Source organism: Lacerta agilis, chromosome 13 (genome assembly GCF_009819535.1).
Source record: "Lacerta agilis isolate rLacAgi1 chromosome 13, rLacAgi1.pri, whole genome shotgun sequence".
Taxonomy (NCBI): domain Eukaryota; kingdom Metazoa; phylum Chordata; class Lepidosauria; order Squamata; family Lacertidae; genus Lacerta; species Lacerta agilis.
In genome coordinates, this window is record NC_046324.1 from 41,865,454 (window position 1) to 41,885,780 (window position 20,327).

Below are 20,327 nucleotides of genomic sequence, written 5' to 3' on the forward strand. Positions count from 1 at the left end.
CCATGACTGTTTTAAAGCTATTTAGGACTTATTTATGCACTAAAGATAACTGGTCTGGAATAAAGTTATGAGAAAATGAAAAAGTGCAACCTATGCCCACAGGTCTTCTCTGGGACAGGAAAAGAAAGGGGATAAGAGGCAAGAATGACAATGCATGGAAGAATGGATAGCAGCACTGATCTCTTTGCAAAGTGACTGTGCTTCTGAACCTGTCTCTCTCATATACATTAGCCACTACACCGCACCAGCCCTGCACAAAAGGGCTGGGTTTAAAGCAGAATACTCAAGTATTCTGAAAAACACATCTATTATACTAGGATCACGCGAACTGATCTGAGAGACTGATACTACTATAAATCTTGAGTTTCAACATTTATTCATTGCAGCAAGAGGGCCAGACACTTATCAGTAGACTGTATAAGAAAACTGCAGACAGGTGAAGGGAACACAAGTTCCACGGTAAATTTCAAAGTGTACATCTCGCATTCATAAATGGATGCCCACCACTCAACTATGTTTGTTAACCAGCGGCTGAATGCCTGGGCGCAGCTGAAAAACATTGGGTTGGAGGAAGCATCTAAATTCTATCTGGCTTCTAACCTGCAATGCCTCTACCCATGAACACATTACAGAAGCATGTGCACAAAGCAGAGGCAAAACTGCTTCACCAACCCTAGATGGCAGCAAACTATTAGGCAAAAGTCACAGCAGCATAAGAGAAGTTTGTTTTTCAGCAAGACACCATTTGCTGAATTACCTCCTACAATTTGCAAGTAAAAATGATTACAGGTTGTTAAATGCCCTATGTTTTGCGGGGGTGGGTGGTTATATTGTTTTTTAAGGAAGCCATTTCTCCTGGACAGGTTTCTACTCAAAATTCATTTGCACTAAACAGCTCACACAAAAATGTACTTTAACCTACACCTTCCAGAAGCAGAGATGAAGAAGGGCATGAACAAAGCTTGTCTGGGAAACTGCTCAAACACTTCCTCTGCACAACAACAGGCTGCCAAGTGGCCAAAATAGTTCTGAGCATAATGGGTTAGCACAGTCTGGAGATGCATCTGTTAATTTGCAATGCACAACATATTTAGGGTGCAACATACATTTGCAACTCTTTTGTTTTAAGAACCTGCACTTGAATAACACAGTGTAAGTTTCCTTTAATAGCTTCTGAAGACTCACAGCTAACAAGATTAGTAATCAACTATGGGCTGTCATGTTCAAAGCAAAATCCCAAACCCGGGCTTGCCTCTGATCTCTGTGCAGGTACACTCAACAAGGAACTATGGCCAACCACAGCTCCCTGACAAGTATATGTTTGCAAATGTGAATTACTGTACATTGCATTCAATCTTTTAAAATATAAGTTAACTTCTTTATATCCTGATCTTAACTTGGAGCTCCCAGCATTCTCCCATCTAGCTGACTCATTAGGCCTGCACTAGTTAACTTCAAGTGCTCCCAAACCATTCAATCAGCCCTCCATCCACCTTTACACACATTTTTTATATTTGCATTTACAGTTAAGACCATATTATGTGTGAACTGGTCCTAATCCCTTTTGAAATTCAGAAAGAAAATGCTAAAGATGTAACAGGAATCGGTATACTTTAAACTTCTTTATGCAATAGTTTAGTAGAAATTCATGGGCTTCTGCATACAATTCCAAATTGCTACTGTGTGTCTCTTCAGCAGAAGAGGAGACAGGAAGGCAGAGGAAGGAAAGGATATACAGTTTCTACCATTGGCATCCCAGAAAATTTAAGGCTTCCTTCAGGAATGGTGCCAAGTTACAACTATTCATTGCTCATGTTTGTTACCCACACAGTAATGACATTTTTCAAATGTGCTACAGAATTTTTTCCAGAATTAATACATTATGTGTCTCCAATACATGACTGACTTGCTCTTACCTTGGTTCCTGTCGTATGAACTGTTAAAAGCCAACTCCCTCTAATCCATAGTTTACTGTTCTAGTTTAACTATTTAATCAAACTGAATGAAATATATGTTGCCAAGCAAGACGTTCCCAATTAAATGTTAGCAGATTAGGCTTTGGAAAATATTTTTAATACTAGTTAAGTTATGCAAACTGCAGTTGGTAAGAGCCATCTCAGAAGAGTTACTCTCCCTGCATTCAAGGGAAGAGGAAATGCCTTTTCCAAGATGATACTTCCTATAAAACATACATCATTTTAACACACAGTGCTTCTTAAGAACTATTTTTCCACATGCAATGTTATGCAGGAGCAAAAGGATGAAATTCGAAAACAATGGAGACTCCCCCCCCCCTTCATCAAGCAGCAACTGAATTTTAAAACCCAATTGGAAAACCAGAGCAAAAAAGAGCTGCTATCTGGAAGCCACTTAAATCCTCCCTTGTGCCTGCCTTCTCTGCACACACAGTTGTTTGCATGTAATGGCTTGCCACACAGCAACCTTCACCACAGCACTGCAAACTTCCCAAATGGGGAGAGGGGGGGGCTTACCTGCCCATATGGACCACTACCTGCCAGTAACTTGCTACAAGGAGAAAACCACTAGAGGTAGATATTTAAAGCACCTGCTCAAGCTATATAGCAATACCTATACTTTGGAACTCCCTGCCTATTGATGTTAAGCAGCAACCATTACTGTACTCTTTGTGCACCGTCACTGTAAGCTTTTGCTTTGTACTGTACTCTATTAGATGCCTGCTGAAAATGTTTTTGTTTCAGAGGATCTATTCAGACACATGCTTTATCTGTTTGTAAATTTGCTTCAAATGTTTTGTTTACAGGGACGTCCAACTCCCAATAGACTGCGATCGTCTCACAGTATAAAAAAACTGTAAAAAGATTGGCAGTGATCTACCCAAAGTTGTTGAGCTTTTTTTTTTAACAGTTGATAAGCTTTTTTTAGTAGGCCAAAGTTGGTTTTATTTTGTTTTTTGCTTTTTTGTAAGGAGATCGCTGAGGGGCCAGAGATCAACCAGGATCTACCAGGAACACCCTGCGTTCTACCAGTAGATTGCAATCTGCCTGTTGGACATGCTTGGTTTAGATTTTTAAAAAGTTTTAAAATGTTTGTTAAATCATTTATTTTGCAGGTAGCATACTCCTCGTTCCAACTCCAGTAGGTTTCCCCCCCCCTTATGGTTCTCCATTTCTCTCAAACTCTAAGGTAAGCTGGGATCACTGGTGATGGTTTTTCTGGAACATTTTCCTATGCACATTAGGGTTAATTTGCATCAGAAAATTATTTTACTTGTATTTAGCAAACAAATCTTGAAAACAGCCAAGCTGTGCTAATATTGTATGTGGAATTGGTATCTATTCACCGCTGCTCATGAACTTAGGAAAGAAAAAAAATTCCATGGAAAAATAAAGTAGTGGAACATTTTCGGTTTGGGAATTACTGGCTGGAATTAAGTTACTACTGATGGGAATGGTGAGAGTGGTTTTTACATCGGCTAATTGATCTATCTCAGGTTATTTTTTTTGAGGGCGGGGAGCAGAATAGGTGTCTTATTCTTTCAAAGCTTTGCAGAGTTTACCGGTATATGTAAACTTCCTTGGGCAGTCCTTAAAGGAGATATGGGTGACTTAGTGACAGAGGGAGTCAACTGGAAAACTAAGCTGTATGAAAGGTTCCAAGATTAGCAGCTTCTTTAAGCATCAGTTTTCACAGCTGTAAGGAAAATCCTGAGAACACACCAAATCCCCATGTATAGCAACAGAGAATAACAGCCAGGAAGTATATCCCTGTTCTAAGGCTACATTTGGAAAGTGTGGGGAGAGGAAGCAGGGTGTGTGTGTGTGGGGGGGGAGAATGTGTATGAATATGGCATGTGAAGTGCCAACATCAAGCGACTTTAAGGAAAGGAGCAAATGCATGGGGGCTAATCCAGAAAAGGAGAGCATAAAGAAGAGCTTGTAAGGGACAGAATCTAGAAACCAGCAAAATACCAGAGGTTGAGGGAGTGGCTGAGGGGCACTTGCATATGGAAACTTGGGTAGATAAATAATCTAGGAGTAGCATACTGTATATGGATGGGGAGGACTACAATTCCCATCATTCCTGACCATTGGTCATGCTTCCTGGGGCTGAAGTCACACAACATCAGGAAAGCACCATGTTGGCTACCCCTAGAATAGACCTCTAAGGTCTTTCTTTTAGCACTATGGAGAAAATAATCTAGGTTAAAAATGGTAATTGATGTGAAACAGTATGACTGTCAGTTTTTAAGCCTCCCCCCCCCTCCCAAGACAAGCTCCCTGTCTATCCCTTCCCTTTTCTCGAAATTAAGAATCAAGCAGTCACAGTTCTAGGAAGGATTAAAGGTAAACTGTATGCTCTGAAGAGTGAGTGTACACTTGCTGCCCATAACTGCCAACTTCTTCTTCTCATTCTGCAGCAAAAAGTTCCTGACAAGGTACTTTCTACGGAAGCAAACCCAGTTAACAGGCTGGCCGGCCTTGCCATAATAATGTTACATCCACTTCATAATACGATTCTTTGCTCCTCATTCGTCATGCTATCAACAAATAATTCTGTGCGCTGACGGAAGATTGGCCACATACAGCTGGGTAATATATTACAGTTAATAAGATGATTACTACCCTATTTTTAACCTGGTACAACCTCAGGACGATCGGAAATGATACACCATTAGTTAATTATAGATTAAGAGGACTGCCACAAACATGCCATCTAGTTCCTACACAATCATTTGAGACAAGAGGAAACTAAGGAGCTATTGCTTGTTTTAAGAAAACAGCAGCAGCTAGACCTTATGAAGGGCTAGGAGAGCTCATGAGCATTTTACACAGTATTCTGTCAGATGTCATCACAATTCTACTCAGGCACAGTGGATCAATTCCATTTTGTTTTATATTTCAGGCAATAATGGTGGGCAATATGCTTCAGTTGAGATTCCTGCACTGCAGGGCTTGGACTAGATGAACACTTCCAACTCTACAATTCTATGGTTCTAAGACATACAGGTTTTTAGGTATAGACCTGCATCCTCCCAATGCAATCATCCTTGTTTGGATTCAAGCATGTAGGTAATAGTGAAGGTACAGAGAATTATGATGAAAGCAAGTGAAAATCAGTCTCAATGAAGAACTTATATGCACTGGTGGTCAAGGTAAATTATTTTTTACCACCGAGGAAAAAGCCACCACCACGCTGCAGAGGTTTATAACCACCACCAGACACAATTTTCACAGCCTGTTAAGAGCTAACCGCACAGTGAAAAGAAAAAAAGGGGGGGGTGGACATTCATCTGTGTCGGTCAGAGAAAGCACTTACTGTCTGATACCTATTAAAGTTGCACAAAGTAAGTGCAGCTATAACTGCCTATGTTAACAGGGCTATGTAGCACAGCATGCAATTAACACCAGCTTCACATCCCACTCTCCTCACTTACAAAAGTTACGCACATCTCACATACTTGCAAGTAGCAATGTGTTTTTGCAGCCGCTAAGCCGTACATTATTCCACTTCTAAGACAAGATTTGGTTTGATCGAAGCAGGCTGTAGCAACATGATTTTAATTTGTATGCCCATCGTTTAGCAGTGAAGTTTATGAAGGCCAGTTCCTTCCCCGAAAAGCTTACTGCACAGCTACAACAGAAATGTATTCTATGCTGGCAAGCGAAATCCTCGCCTGGATTATACATGCCACAGAATCACGACAATTTCTGACATGATGTGCTAAGCCTTCAAGCAACTGGAGTATTAACAAGTTATATTCTATAAACTATGACAACTTGAATATGCAGAAGCTTCCTGGAGACCGATTAAATACATCAGAATAAGCATGACACAATGTAGTAGGTACAAGTTATTGAATAGCTGCCAAGTAATTTAAGATTTTCACAGTAAAAAGGTCACGTCCTACACCCACTCCACCTCCAAAGAACAAGAAATGAGATGAAAAACTAATTAGCACCAAACACCTCTAGGGACTCAAGAAACTTATTTCAAAAAATGTAACTAGGCCAGACCCACAATCCACCTAGTTCGTTATGACACTTGTTCCAGGAGCACTAGACAACCACAGGCACTTAAACTCATGTAAAATAAACACACAACACACCTGACTGTGAGGCCTGCATTTTAAATGAAATTAAAACCAACCTAGAATACCAGAAGTGGCCATGCCAGGAAATGCAAACAGCTGTTTACTGCCAAATGCTGACTGTAAAAGCTGTTGCATGTAAATGTGTAAAAACAACACAGTGAATTAGGAAATATGTGTTAGAAGTATTTCTTCCTTCCTCCTCCCCCTCTCCCTGAACAGGGCCTGATTTAGTTTGAGCTAGGATGGTTGGTCAGATATCAGATTATTTTTTTCTACAGAGCCTATTTTTACAAATTCCAAAAAGACTGCACTGGTTCAAATTAACCCCCTGACAAGTCTCCAGGTCAGCCTCCTCCAACCTGGTTCCCCCACCCTCCTCATCCCCAATCCCTTTTCCTTTTGCACAGAGTCTTAGCCTGCAAGCCTGACGGCAAGAACTTATTACTGAGATCTCTAAATCATTCTGGGACCCTTTTTTGGCCCCACGGTGGGATAAAAATGCTTTAGATAAATGCAGATGAAAAGGTATGAAAGTTGGAAGTAAAGTATCTTTACAAATATAGCTACAAGGAAAAGCTTTCTGAAGTATGGAGAACCTTTGCCCCTCCAGATGTTGCTAAACTACAACTCCTATCATCCATGTCAGCCACAGAAGGTCGGCGGTTCGAATCCCCGCGACAGGGTGAGCTCCCATTACTCGCTCCCTGCTCCTGCCAACCTAGCAGTTTGAAAGCACGCCAGTGCAAGTAGATAAATAGGTACCGCTCCGGCGCTGCTCTAGTTTGCCAGAAGCGGCTTAAGTCATGCTGGCCACATGACCCCGAAGATGTACGCTGGCTCCCTCAGCCAGTAAAGCGAGATGACCACCGCAACCCCACTTGTCCGCGACTGGACCTAATGGTCAGGGGTCCCCTTTACCTTTACCACACACACACCCCGAAAAGTGGGATAAATGCTTTAAATAAATAATCAAGTAAACACCAAGCTCTGTGCTATTGCAATGAAATGGCATTTACTCACCAAGTCACAAAACTCAAATACCAAAAGATAGGGAATGGCTTCCACACACTGCCCTGTACACTGGAGGACGTTTGGATGCTGAAGAATTCTGCAGAGAAAGAGAAACAAAGAGAGGCTCTTCAGGTCAGGCATACTCCATTTCTTTCCAGGTTTATGAGTCAAGGGGATCTCGGAAATGCCCACCCCAGCAGCACACTTCATCTTCAGTGAGCAAATGATTTCTGAAAGTGACACCCCGCTATCGGTAAATGAAAGGGACAGAACCACGAGCTTTCTATGCAGCAGCTAGGCATACATGAAGGAGGTAAGACGCAGAGTGACAGTATTCAGAATGCTGCACCTGGACTGAAAAGATCAGAGTTCAGACTTTTGCTTCAGGTATAAAAGCTTACTGGGTAGCCTAACTTTATTCTTTCAAGCTCACTTTTTCATGTGCTCCACAATGAACACATTATGTGCCCCACAGAGGACAAGACTATTGGTGGCCATTGTGAGAAATATGTAACGATGCAATTTCACGAAAAGCTAAGCATGCCCTCCTACTTTGCACTGCTATTCATATGCTACTTACAAGTACGGCTCTCCATGCCTCAAAAATCGTTCTTGCTCCTTGGAACTGGCACTTGCTTTCAGCTCCTTCACAACAACTCTGGCCACGCTGGAGCCTGTGTAAACCTCTCCAAGCAAAACCTGAAAAACAAGCAGCAGGTATTTGAAAACACTGCCATTGTGTGCACAAGTAAAACAAAAGTCACTACAAGGCATGTCAGGAAGACTGAGGAGGCCAGGAACTTACTTATACTATTGTTGTTGTTGTTATTATTTTCCCACCCTTCACTGTAAAGTCTCAAGTCAAACCACTGCGTCCATCAAGCCTGGGGTGACCTACTCTAACTTGCAGCAGCTCTCTCCAGGGTCTCTAAGCCTCGGTTCTTTTTTCAATAGCTCCTTTAACAAACAGGAGACCACAGGAGCTGAACCTGGGGTTTCATGCATGCAGAGCATGGTCACCAGAGTGGACGCTTATGGAAAGATTTCCTTAGATGTCCCAGATCACTATCATTTCATTGACTAAGCAGAGTGGAGACAGCTGCATGCAGACTTCCAATTCTCTGTACCTGTCTGGTACATGGATTGCTCATACACAACACTGGGGCAGGGGGAGAAGAAAAGGGGTTCTTATGCCTCACAAGATTCTCATCATGCATGGGTGTTGTGCACCTTTATTTGTGCTCCAACATCTTTAATTTGTTATCTAACCTGTCCTGCTACAGAAGCTGGCAAACTTTACACTCTTCGAGCTGGCAGCAAAATGTCACGTTTCCAGAATGAAACACTGGACTTTGAGAAAAAAGAAGCCAGATTCAGGATAGTAGTGCATCTCAGGGCTACCCCAGGAACTCCACCAAAACCAGAAAAGGGGTGGGAAAAGGTAATCTCTCTCCCACTTTTTGTAAACTTTTGGTGGGATGCTTTCTCAATATACAAGAACTGTAGACATCCTATAGTTTGAACTGTAAGTTTCTGCAGTTTAAGCACTCAAAACATTTTGAAGAGCTGAAGGGAAGCAGTAATAATATGCTAATTGCTGCTGCAAACACATTCTTTCGTGTTAAAGAGTTTTGAGAAATAATGTTGCACCAGGTTCCATCAAAACCTGAATTTTGAAATTCAAATATCAATAGTGAAAGTTTTCCCCTAAAGCTGCTTGCCAACACATTGGCAAGCTCACACTCCACAAATTATTCAAGAGCTGTTTTTGTTCATCATGGAATCAGAAAATTAACTGGAGAAGTACAACAGTCAATACAGACACCTTACCTTTCCAAACCAGCCATTTCCAATTTCTTGGATATAGTTGAGATTTTGACGGACGACTTGGGATTTCAACCCTTCTGTTACACAAAATAAGACAATACATCAACAAGTGGCCACAATCTTGTTTTTGATTAACTACTTTTGTGCTCCCCCCCCCAAATGCACAATACAGTAGTTTGCTATAGTAATACAAAAACATATTTAAAACCCCAGGTGTTTTCAAACTTCTTCTTTGCACTTTGCATGTGGAGAGAGCATACACTGGTTGTGGCCAAAGCTCTTGCAGACCATCTCCCTGCTCCCCATTCCCTTTCTATGGTTAGGGCTGCATAGTGTAGATTTACAAAGACTACTTATGTTGATAGCTATGTACATGTGCATAAACGGTATTTGTCCCGTCCCCCCCTCCTGTGTATTACAGGATGTCCCACTCAAAAGGAGACGGAAAACCAAATTCCCAATGCAGGAGAAACCAACCTCAGGCCATGCCCACACTTGCTCACAAAAAAGCTGGTTTCACCTTAATTCAACACCATGGGAATTACAGTCCAGCTCCACGCCTGTTTACCAATTTAAAAAATCGGATGGTGTTCAATAAGTTATTCTCAAATGTGCACAAGACCATAGCACTAGGTCCCAGGCAGTTTAAAAAAAATTCCCTGTAGCTCTGTCAAGTCATACATTTACATTTATGCTAATAATTGAGAACAGGGTGGGCCGGCCAAAGAGGATTAAACCCTGCCCTGCAGTCCATCAACTGATGTCACCAGTGATGTCAGCTGATGGGCAGGTGGGCATGGTTTGTGGAGGCCAAATTAGATCCCCTAGAAAGCCGAGAGTGGTAAGCAGGCCAGAGGTCCCTCATCCCTGCTTTAAGCCAAGAAAAATAAAAATAAACTCCATACAAATCCTACCCAAAGCTTCCGCAAAAAATCTTACTGCTTGTTTCCTACTCCCCGTGTGAAAGTCACTCACAACACCATCCAAGTAAAATACACATTTAGAAAGTTTAGATTTTTTTATGTTCAGATTTCCCAAATGGTAGCAAAATGAAAGCTATTTTTATCAAGTCTTCACTGTTCCCATTTAATATATTTTTAGAAGATTACGAAAGATCATCCTACTAGAATAGCATTCCGTGGGTGACTGATAAAAGGGGAAAAGGAAGAGGGGAGGGATATCTAAAGAAGGCATGGAAAACAGGAAAATACATAATAGGCAATACCATGCAAAAAAAAACCAGTTATGTTAGGAGAAATAGAATCCTTACATTCTACCATGTATAGAGCATTATAGTTAAGAGCCTGAACTGTGATCTGTGCAAGTGTTTCCTTAGCCAGCAAGCCACACTCTCAGCCTCATGTGGCTAGCTGACAAGCTGTCAGAGATTAGAAGCACACACACACCCCTTTGAAATATGTACATTTTGCTTTGGCTCTGCTATCAATACTACAGCAAAGCTTCAGTCACAAGACAGAGAATCAATACTGGCCATTGACCAAGGATCAGAAACTAGTCCTGGGGTAGAGGGGGTGGGGTAGGGAAATGCCTTACCTGTAGGAAGCTGGAACTGTGATGGAGCTGGTAAAGAAACAGTGGGAACTGTAAGTGTGAACACTTCGGCTGGGGACTGGACAGATGGGGTGTCTTCTGCAGGTGGTGTAAAGTCTATTTCATCATCAAAATTATCTTCAAATTCCTACAGAAGTAAAGGGGCCAGAAGAACAAGGTGAAGTTGCCTGATTCAGAAACTTAAACCAGCACAGTATTTATTCCATGTGCCTGATGTGACCCATAATATTGGTTGAAAAAATTCTTGAGTTATCACACTTAAGTTACCTGCCCCAAGAACATTTTCAGCAGCAAAGTGACAGCCCTCATTGCTGTGAAAAGGATCATTAACTCTAGGCTTGTCATACGTCAGGAAAATTCCTGACATGTCCTGGTTTCTGGGTATATAAATGGAGTCAGGGGGGAATTTTTGCTGAATTGCCAGGGAATACCGAGATGCATGGCAAAACGATGGGAAAAGCATTGGAAACAGCTCCAAAAGCTTAAAATCACTATTTTGGGGGAGGGTTCCCCCCAAAAGCTCGACAATTTTGGGTTGTTCCGAAAAACAGCTCAAAAATTTTGGGGTCTTCCTAAAAAAAAAAGCTCAACAAAATTACTTTTCGAAATATGGCAACACTAATTATCTCCCGTGGATGTTTCACAGGTCATGGCTTTTACATATTTTAATTAAAAAGGTGAAGACGCTGAGAAACATTAAAGCAGTTTGGGGGAAAAGAAATCAAGTTGTAATCAGGTCACAAAGATGTAAAGAACAGCTCAGCATAGCATAAAAATATTTTTATACTGAAGTTTATCAGAACAGAGGGCATGTTTACACATTAAGCTGCACATGGGATAATGGTCAAAAATTCTTTGAATCATAAGTTAAGATCTGTTAGTAGCATGGAAGTAACACTATAACTGCAGAAGAAGCTCACCCAACTTATGACCTTGCTTTAAAATTGTAAAGGCAAAGCAAGAATTAAGAGATCATTTGTTTTACTGAATTGCTGTTTATTGCTGCATTTTGTGCCAATATAATGCACACTATTTAAATAAATAAATAAATGAATAAATGAAAACTGTTAACTGAAAAAGTAATACAACTTGGAAAATATACTTGAAAAGCTTTGGTGAACACTTCGAGCTGAACCATAAGCAAGCTTCACTCTTCCATGGAAGCAGACACATGGAAAACTGGGAACAAATGAAAAATCCATGTGCATTTATAAAACTAAGATCTGAAAATGGAACCAGGATCCAAAAGATATACTTTTAAGCAGGCCCAGTGTGATTTTTAATTGTCTCTTAACAGAAACAACTCTGCTATTGTTTCTCAATCGCTCAATATCTTTTTGACATTTTTGCTTTTGACTTTCAGGTATCTTTTGAAGATCCTTTTTATGCTGACAAGCATACGCAGCTCTTTAAACTTCCGATCAGCCAGGCATTTTAATGATTTTGCACTGTTTTTAATAGTGTTTTCTGTTTGTGTGTACATATACTGCTGTGTATTTTATAAGATGGCTATATAATGTAGGTAGGTAGATAACAAAAACAGAAGTCCAGAATGAGTCACACTGGGGTGGTTTTTTTTAACGTTTTGGATCCAAGTGAATTTTCTGCTAAGCTTTCCACCTGTATCCTCTTAAGAGAAAAAAGTTACAGATCAGAATATTTTTTCTGTATTTCTGTGAGTCTATTAGAGATTCTCGAGTATAGATTTCCTCCTACACAGGAAGTGTCAGCTTTCACTGTGGTTTAGCTACTTTAGTGTAGCTGGAAGGGAAGGAGAATACCACAGGGATAGTTTAACATCCAAGGTAAAAAAAAACAACCAACCCACTAATAAAGAGATTCTTTCAAGCTCAGCATCCAAGCTCTGTTTAGCTAGGTAGCTCTGTAGAACAATATCCTGTTTGTCTCATTCTTTACATTCCAAGGCCCCAAAACAATTCATACCTTGTAGTTTCCATCCTCCGGCTATGAATCTAACCTCACTGAATACTCATTTGAAATAGGCATTGTATGAAGATGTCACAAATACCGTGCTTCTCCTAAAATAAGACACCGTCTTATATATTTTTTTCCCTCAACAAAACACAGTATGGCTTATTTTCAGGGGATGTCTTATTTTAACCGCATCGCATCAGTACGCTGCATAGCCACGCCTCTCCAGGCTGTTTTAATGGGAGGTGCCGCATCACTATGGCTTATTTTCGGGGAACGCCTTATATTTCACAAATGCATAGAAATTCTGCTATGGCTTATTTTATGGCCATGTCTTATTTTAGGAGAAACACGGTAGTCTCACAAATATTACAGAGACTATTTTCTTAATTGAATCCCCATGACTCTTGCGCGTTGCTGCTTATTTAAAAAAAACAACAACAATAACATAACTTCCTTGAAGAGGGGTATTTTTAATCTATTTCAAGGCCGAATTTCCCAGCTTAGAAAGAAAGAACAAGTTACAGTGGTACCTCGAGTTACAAACACTTCAGGTTACAAACTCCACTAACCTGGAAGAGTTACCTCGAGTGGAGAACTTTGCCCCAGGATGAGAATGGAAATCGTGTGCCAGCGGCGCAGCAGCAGCAGCAAGAGGCCCCATTGGCAAAAGCACACCTCTAGTTAAGAACAGTTTCAGGTTAAGAATGGACCTCCGGAACGAATTAAGTTCGTAACTAGAGGTACCACTGTATATAGACATTTGGAGCACTACACATTTATGTGTGGCTTCTGTGGCCGTTTGTTACTGTCAGTTTGGCTCTCAGCGCGGGCTGGCAAGACCCTTGCCTTAAAAAAGGTTCCCCATTTACTTGATTGCTCCAAAGCAGGCAGAAAGCCCATCCCCTGGATGTTCATACTTAAGTGCTCTGAAAATATGTTAAGTGCAAGAAGGCAAGTCATCAAACAGAATAAGTTACTCAGGAAGCAGTTCCAACTGCACAGCAACAGTAGGTCATTTAAGCAGACTTGACAGCTACTTGTGACACCTCAAAGTCCATAGATTTTTACTGACCACAGTAATGTTTGGCATCGCACAGTACAATTATATACATCTGTGTTATCAGATTCCAGCACTAAAGGGATACAAATAATTATCTCCTGTACTCACCTTGAAGTTTATCTCTTGATCTTTACAACAGGATACACAGTTCACAAGCAGAAGTACCAAGCCTACAAGGCTGCAGGCAGAAATAATCACCAACGAAAAGGGAACTTCAGTCGCTGCTGCTTCCCCTAGAAAACAAAGGGTTGAAATAAGCATGGTGTCATATATTGGAACACAAACATGTTAACTATAGAAGAGGGAAATTTCAGAACAATTATATACTTCTGCAGTAAGGCTGATAACATTTGTGATGTACAATGAGTTATATTTTTCTGGTTTTATGGATATTGATTTCATGGATATTTCTAGACTTAGGGGCTTCAAAAATAGGTATTCTCTCTCTTTGCCTTTACCTTTTCACAAAACTATCATGCATTCCCAGGATTTTAAACATTGTAGAAACATCTATCATTTAGAAAGCTTAAACTTAAAAAAACAAATGCCAAATACTTCCCCATGGCACTTTGATAGTCTCAAGTAAACTATGCTGATTTCATTGGAATGTGCTGGTTCTGCAATACTGGCAGTGTATTTTAACATGTTTCACCTTCAGCTATCATATAGGGTTACCCAGTTGTCAACAAGTCAAAATTAAATAGAAAAGCGTACAAGGCCCTGTATTGGCAAAACAAGTCTGCCATGTATTAAGATAGCATTACATAAGAGATAACGTGCACATACAATCCACAGCCATATGAGTTGTCATTGAATGTAGACATCAAATATGCCGACTTCCTTATTTTCTGGGTATAAATACACATTAAACACATTCACTCACATCTTTTCCTCTTGTGAAGGAAGCTAACCTGCTATTAAAGCTCTTATTGATTAATTGATGAAGGTAGTGCAATAAAGCTTGAAGACCTCCTGTATCAAATAAAGTTCAGAATGTACATACAAAGGTAAAAGATTATCATTGCTCTTCAGCCAAGGAAGGGTCCCACAGTGGCTTACAAATCTCAGTAACAAGATGGTCCCTACCCTCAGGTTCACAATCTAAAAGCCAAGGCACTAACACTTAAACAATACTTAGTTAAGATACTTCAACAAGATAGAAAGGCAACCACCAAGTCTTCATTTCAAATTATAAAATGAGTCTGAACTTGTTTTATCACATTTGACATGGGAACCAATAGCAAATACAGTGGTACCCCGCTAGACGAATGCTTCGCTAGATGAAAAACTCGCTAGACGAAAGCATTCGTCTAGCGGGAGGCTGCCCCGCTAGACGAAAAAGTCTATGGGGCTGCCTCGCAAGACGAAAAAATTTCGTCTTTTTTTTTTTTCGTTTTGCGGAGCGCGGCTCCCATTGCCGCTCCGCAAGACGAAAACCCCGCTAGACGAAAATTTTCGCGGGACGAATTATTTTCGTCTAGCGGGGCACCACTGTATTGATTCCTATGTAGGAATAACTTTACCTGCATTTATCCTAACACTTCAACTAATTCTTAGAAAGATCACGCAACTGCTCTAAATTTCAAGTTGCAGCAAAGTCTGAGCAACAAGGTTTTTGAGGAAGTTGGTACATATTGCTGCAGCTTTTAGTGGAAGGGGGAGACAACTAACACAAGATCAGTTCAGCTATGAGAAGAGTCACCGTAACTTACAAACAGCATTTTTCAAAGACAAAGCCCCTGAGATTTTGTAAAATATGGGAAGTGAGATGACAGAATTGCCATTCTAAGAGCAACCAGCCAACCCTAAAAGATCAGAGAGTAAATCTATCTTTAAACCTCATTTCACTTGAAGGTATCCTTGCCTGCAGAAACTGCATGGAAACATGCTTACACAAGCATGTATCATATTTTGCTAGAAAGCCACCCTGAAGCACGGACATGTTATCAATTTAAAGCAACATGTGCATGAACATATCTAAACCTGCATATGTAAGACGCTAACAGAGAAGGTACTAAGAAAACAGAGGCAGGTGTCCACAAAGGCCAAGAGAATATTGACACCACACAGAAAAATGCCAATGTTTATAGATGACTCTTAAAGAGATGTGCATCAAAACCAAGCTCCTGAAATAAAGTATTGTTGAAGAACTTGTGATACATTCCATAATGCATGGATAAGGAACTTGTGAACCCCTAGAAGTTGTTGGACCCCAAATACCATCAGCTGTAGATAGTGTGGTGAATAGCCAGGGATGATGGGAGTCCTCCATTCCTGTCTTAAGTGTATTCAGCAACAGGATCTCCTATTTTCAAATATTTCAAAGCACTCTTTCAACACACTTCGGTACTTCCTATAGCAAAAGTTGTTCAACTGTCATCTATTTTCTTTACAGTGGACCCTCGGGTTACGTTACCTTTGAGTAATGTAACTTTCGGGTTGTGAACACGGCAAACCCAGAAGTGTATACTTTCGGGTTTCGCCACACGCACATGCACAGAAGCGATCTGCGCGCCACGTGCGTGCACAGAAGCAGCACCTCATGTTGCGGACTTTGGGGGGTACATAAGGACCCCGGAACGAATTAAGTTTGTATCCAGAGGGTCCACTGTATATTAAGCAATAAAATGAATCTACTCAGGACAAAAAGTAGAGCAGTTACCAAAATATTTGCATGCACACACAAACCCCCAGAGACTCTGAAGATGCACACTATCTTTCCATACAGGAAAGGCTATTCAATGCTGGAAGATGTGGAAGGATGTGGAAAGCTCTATTGGAGTAAGAAAGATAACTGCAGGGATGAACAGACTAGATTCTCTCACCAGTTCATGAACAAAGTTGCCACCCTAGAAAGTATGTCCCAGTATCTTCAAAAATAACATCATCTACTGCAAATAGAGCTGAGTACAGTACATGCTGAATTGTTTTTACAGTCTGAACTCCAACTTCTTGATTCACCTAAAACACACAAGAAGTAGGTTTAACCTAACAAACAGGCTTCTCAACAAAGTCAGGTGGCTCAGCCGTATCAGTTACCTCTTTGACCATGGTCAAATATTCTCTCAAATATCATTATGCTTTACATCAGGGTTGCTCTGATGAGGAGCTGAACTGCAACACCTATCAGCTAAAAGGCACAACTCAGGAGCTTCTATAGCTCTATAACTCAATTAGTAAAGGAATATGAAAATTACTTAATGAGTTTTAGAGTTGACTAGTTTTGAGCTTCACAGTCCCAAGCTGTCTGGGACCAGGACATTTCAAGAACTGTCAACTCTTGTGTAAACCTGCCCAGTTACTAAGATCAAAGGTCCAACTGAGTTACTGCACCTTTTGAGAGGTGATGGGTGCTACCTGGGATAGGACCTTCTCAGTGGTGGTCCCTCAGCTATTCACTACCTTTGATGTTCTTTGGGCACAAAAGAACGTCTTGCTTTCCAGGACTTTGAAGGGTTTTTAGAATGACTTATTGTTGCTTTCAGTAAGGCTACTATATTAATGGACCAACACAGCTTCCTACAACTCTTGGGTGGCATCAGCCTCATGTGAGTAAGCATCTACTTGCATGAGTCTTCCTCATTCTCCAATCGCCCACAGAAGATTTTGGGTGTGCAGAGCAGGGTAGACACCAATGGATATCTCCCTTTGATGTTTAATGCCAATAAATATTTCTGGAAAACAAGAGGCACCTAGGTAACACAGAGTACCATGGGCATCTCACCATCACCCCCTGGTCTCTGTGTCTTCTTCATTAGACATTAAATTTAGGTCTACGTATTTCTATTGATAATATTGATAATCTATTGAAAATCTGTGATGTATTTATTCCCCATCATTGGTAATGACTGGAACACATTAAATAGTTATAATTAAAAATAGAAAAAAGGGAAGATAATTAAAGGCAACAGTTCCAAAATGAGCAAGGCATTGTAATTTTCTTAAGTCAGTAAGAGAGACTTCATGATAATTTTGAGTTAATGAGGGCAGACATGAATATGAAGTTTTAATTTAAATCTAAGGAGTTGTATCCAGCTAACATTTACTCTGAGTAGAACCACTGAAATTACTACATCCAAGTTAGTAATAATGTGCATTAATTTCAATTAGTGCCACTTAGAGTAGACGTTGGATAGAACCCAGGGTGTATTTTAACACAAGAGGCTTGTCAATAGGCACTTGTCAACAGAAAAGGAAGTGAAGGATCTTTGCTAAACTGTGCATATTTTCTCTCACACGCCATCATCATGTCACAGTAGTCAAACATTTCTATACATAGGCGAGCAGGAATAAAAACTGAATGTGGGCTACAGACATTTCTGGATTTACTTGCAAGTGTAGATTACAACCAAATATACTAATCTGCTTACTAATATAAATTCATTAGAAAATGGTTCTATAATGAGGAGTTACATGCACTAATAATTATACCAGACAACTTAGAAGAGTGTAGCACAGTCCAGGTACACAGAGGCTGCCAGCTCAATGTGACAGGGCAATCCTATGAATGCTTAGTCAGAAGTAAGCCACATGCTCACTGAGGTTTACGCCATCATAAATGTGTTTATGATTGCAGCCTGAGTCAACCATTTTACTGGATTTAGTAAACCAATTACATCACACAGCTGGGTCTAACACAACCTTGTCAGAAACCTGCTGTGAAGCTAATGCAAAGCACAGACTAATTCAATATATTTTGGCAATTAGGCCAACTCTCTGGCTGAATGTAGATATCACACCAGGCCACTGCTTCTGTTACACATAATTTAGAACCCCAACCATGGGTTGAGTGTCCAAGCATACAACAAGAAAATTATGGTTCCAATCTGTCATGTCCACTTTATTCTCCATCATCTGAGCAGTGCTCAGGTTTCTAAATTCATTCCCACCTGAAAGGTGCTGCAGTTTCCAACAGCAGGCAGTAACTCTTATTTTGTCACACCAAGCAATGATTAACATACAACAGGGTTTACATCATACTTCGAACCATGGTTTACAAGTCTGCCTTGACAATTCAAATCAAATTATGAGCCAATCCTTAAGCACAGCTTAATGTAGTATCTGAACTTGAGCTCAAATGCTTCTGCATCGGCACTAATTTCAGCTTCCAAATGACTATCCAGCTGGCGATGTCTATAAAGAAGCAAATTCAAAGCAGCACATGCTGGAACTTGTACTTGAAATAATGCTGTGCTTTGGAGACAACCAAGTCACTTCATTATTATATAAACACTGTAATATCTTCAGGGGTAGTTAAGAATTTAGATAACAAAAGTACTGTATTTTTCCATCTATAAGATGCCCCCTATTTGGGGGGACTCAGATTTAAGAAAATGGGGGGAAATGGCCCAGAGTATAAGACATCCCCTAATTTTTGACATTATTTTTAAGGGGAAAAACCTAGTCTTATACATGGGGAAATACGGTATTTTAAAATCTAACCACAAGCAGCCACAACAGCAGCTATGAAAGCCACAGAACAGTTGAAGCTCATTTTCACTTCTATTTTCCCAATTCCTGTGAACAGAACATGAGGATCAGAAGAAGCAGGTCATTCCCACCCCCCACCCCATATACTGAACCTTTAAAAATATTTCAGCAACAGCACAATCAAGGACAGAATGGGACAGGGAGCAATACAGGTAAGAAGCAGAAATCTGACCTGCGACATAGCTAGAAAAATGCAGAGCTATAAAGCCAGAAAAATGCACAACTGTAACATAGCAGGCAAGCCTTCAATACTGTAACTTGCAAAAATGCAAGTTACCAGGCAAAAGCAAAGGCCTGCACCTACCACAGGTCCTATAAAACAACCCATATATCCCTCTCTCATCTTGACTTTCCCCCTTTAAATTCTATACAAATCCAGATACTAACTCAGGCTACTTAAAAGATTTATGCAAAATGGTATATAACTTGCTCCTAGTTTTGTGGCACAGAGTATACCCAGCCTTGACTACAATGAACAGTAGACCAACTTAAAAGCCCTTGAAAATGGTCACAAGGATTTGGGGAGCTGCTAGCCCCTGCCAGAACAACTGCTTGCCTTGCTGAACAGACAGCTTGGCAGAGAATAGAAAAGCAATTTGCTAAGCCAGACACCCCCATTAAGGTGTTAATTTGATTTGTAACATGCCCTATCACCCAGGCTTGAAGTTAATTTCTTTTTTAAGCACCCATAAAACTACATTTATTGAAACGTGACTCTCATGCTACCCTATTCCCAATTTATAGAACATGCTCATAGTTTGGTTTCCCTGCATTATCAGGTTGATGCAGAGCTTGTAAACCAAAGAAGTATTCTGCATTAACAGCAAGGTAACAATGCACCTCTTACACCTACAGATAAAAATACCTTCACACTGTTCATAAAGAACAAATGAACTCTTTAAATACAGAAGTGGGAATATTACTGCCTAGAAAATTAAAGGTTACTTCAATTTCCACAAAAGGTTTTCAGCATGGCCATTTGGCAAAGCAGAACATCTGGAGAGATGTGTACATGGAAACATACTGGGAAATTACAGCCAACCATGGCTCCCTAGCACATTGCCACCCATGTTTATAAATGCATATGGTTCTCTTAACATTGCAATAATCACCAAACAATGCACAGCAGTTCTTTACAGAAGCAGAAATAAAGCAACTCCACTGCAGCAGTACATTGTACACACTTGACTTTGTGCAATGGAAAATAAATTTATTGTTTGCTTGGAGGCAGGTGAAGGAGCTTCAAATCTGTTTTCACCTATGCTGCTGAGTGAAATGTTAAATCCTTTGTAAACTAAAAAGACCTGCATAGATAACAGAATGTGGGGGATTTTCAAAATTATACTTTGTATGTGAACA

General features: G+C 40.4%; 1 protein-coding gene across 1 annotated transcript in view; it reads right to left on the reverse strand.

The window, feature by feature from the left end:
* The window catches only part of LMTK2 (lemur tyrosine kinase 2), a 39,586-nt gene that overhangs the window by 12,309 nt on the left and 6,950 nt on the right, over nucleotides 1-20,327 (reverse strand). Inside the window, exons 2-6 of the mRNA XM_033167877.1 lie at nucleotides 13,587-13,711; nucleotides 10,466-10,610; nucleotides 8,915-8,988; nucleotides 7,665-7,783; nucleotides 7,094-7,181 (exon numbers count right to left, since the gene is read on the reverse strand). Of these exons, the coding sequence (XP_033023768.1) occupies nucleotides 7,094-7,181; nucleotides 7,665-7,783; nucleotides 8,915-8,988; nucleotides 10,466-10,610; nucleotides 13,587-13,711 (551 nt within the window). The remainder of the gene's footprint in view (nucleotides 1-7,093; nucleotides 7,182-7,664; nucleotides 7,784-8,914; nucleotides 8,989-10,465; nucleotides 10,611-13,586; nucleotides 13,712-20,327) is intronic.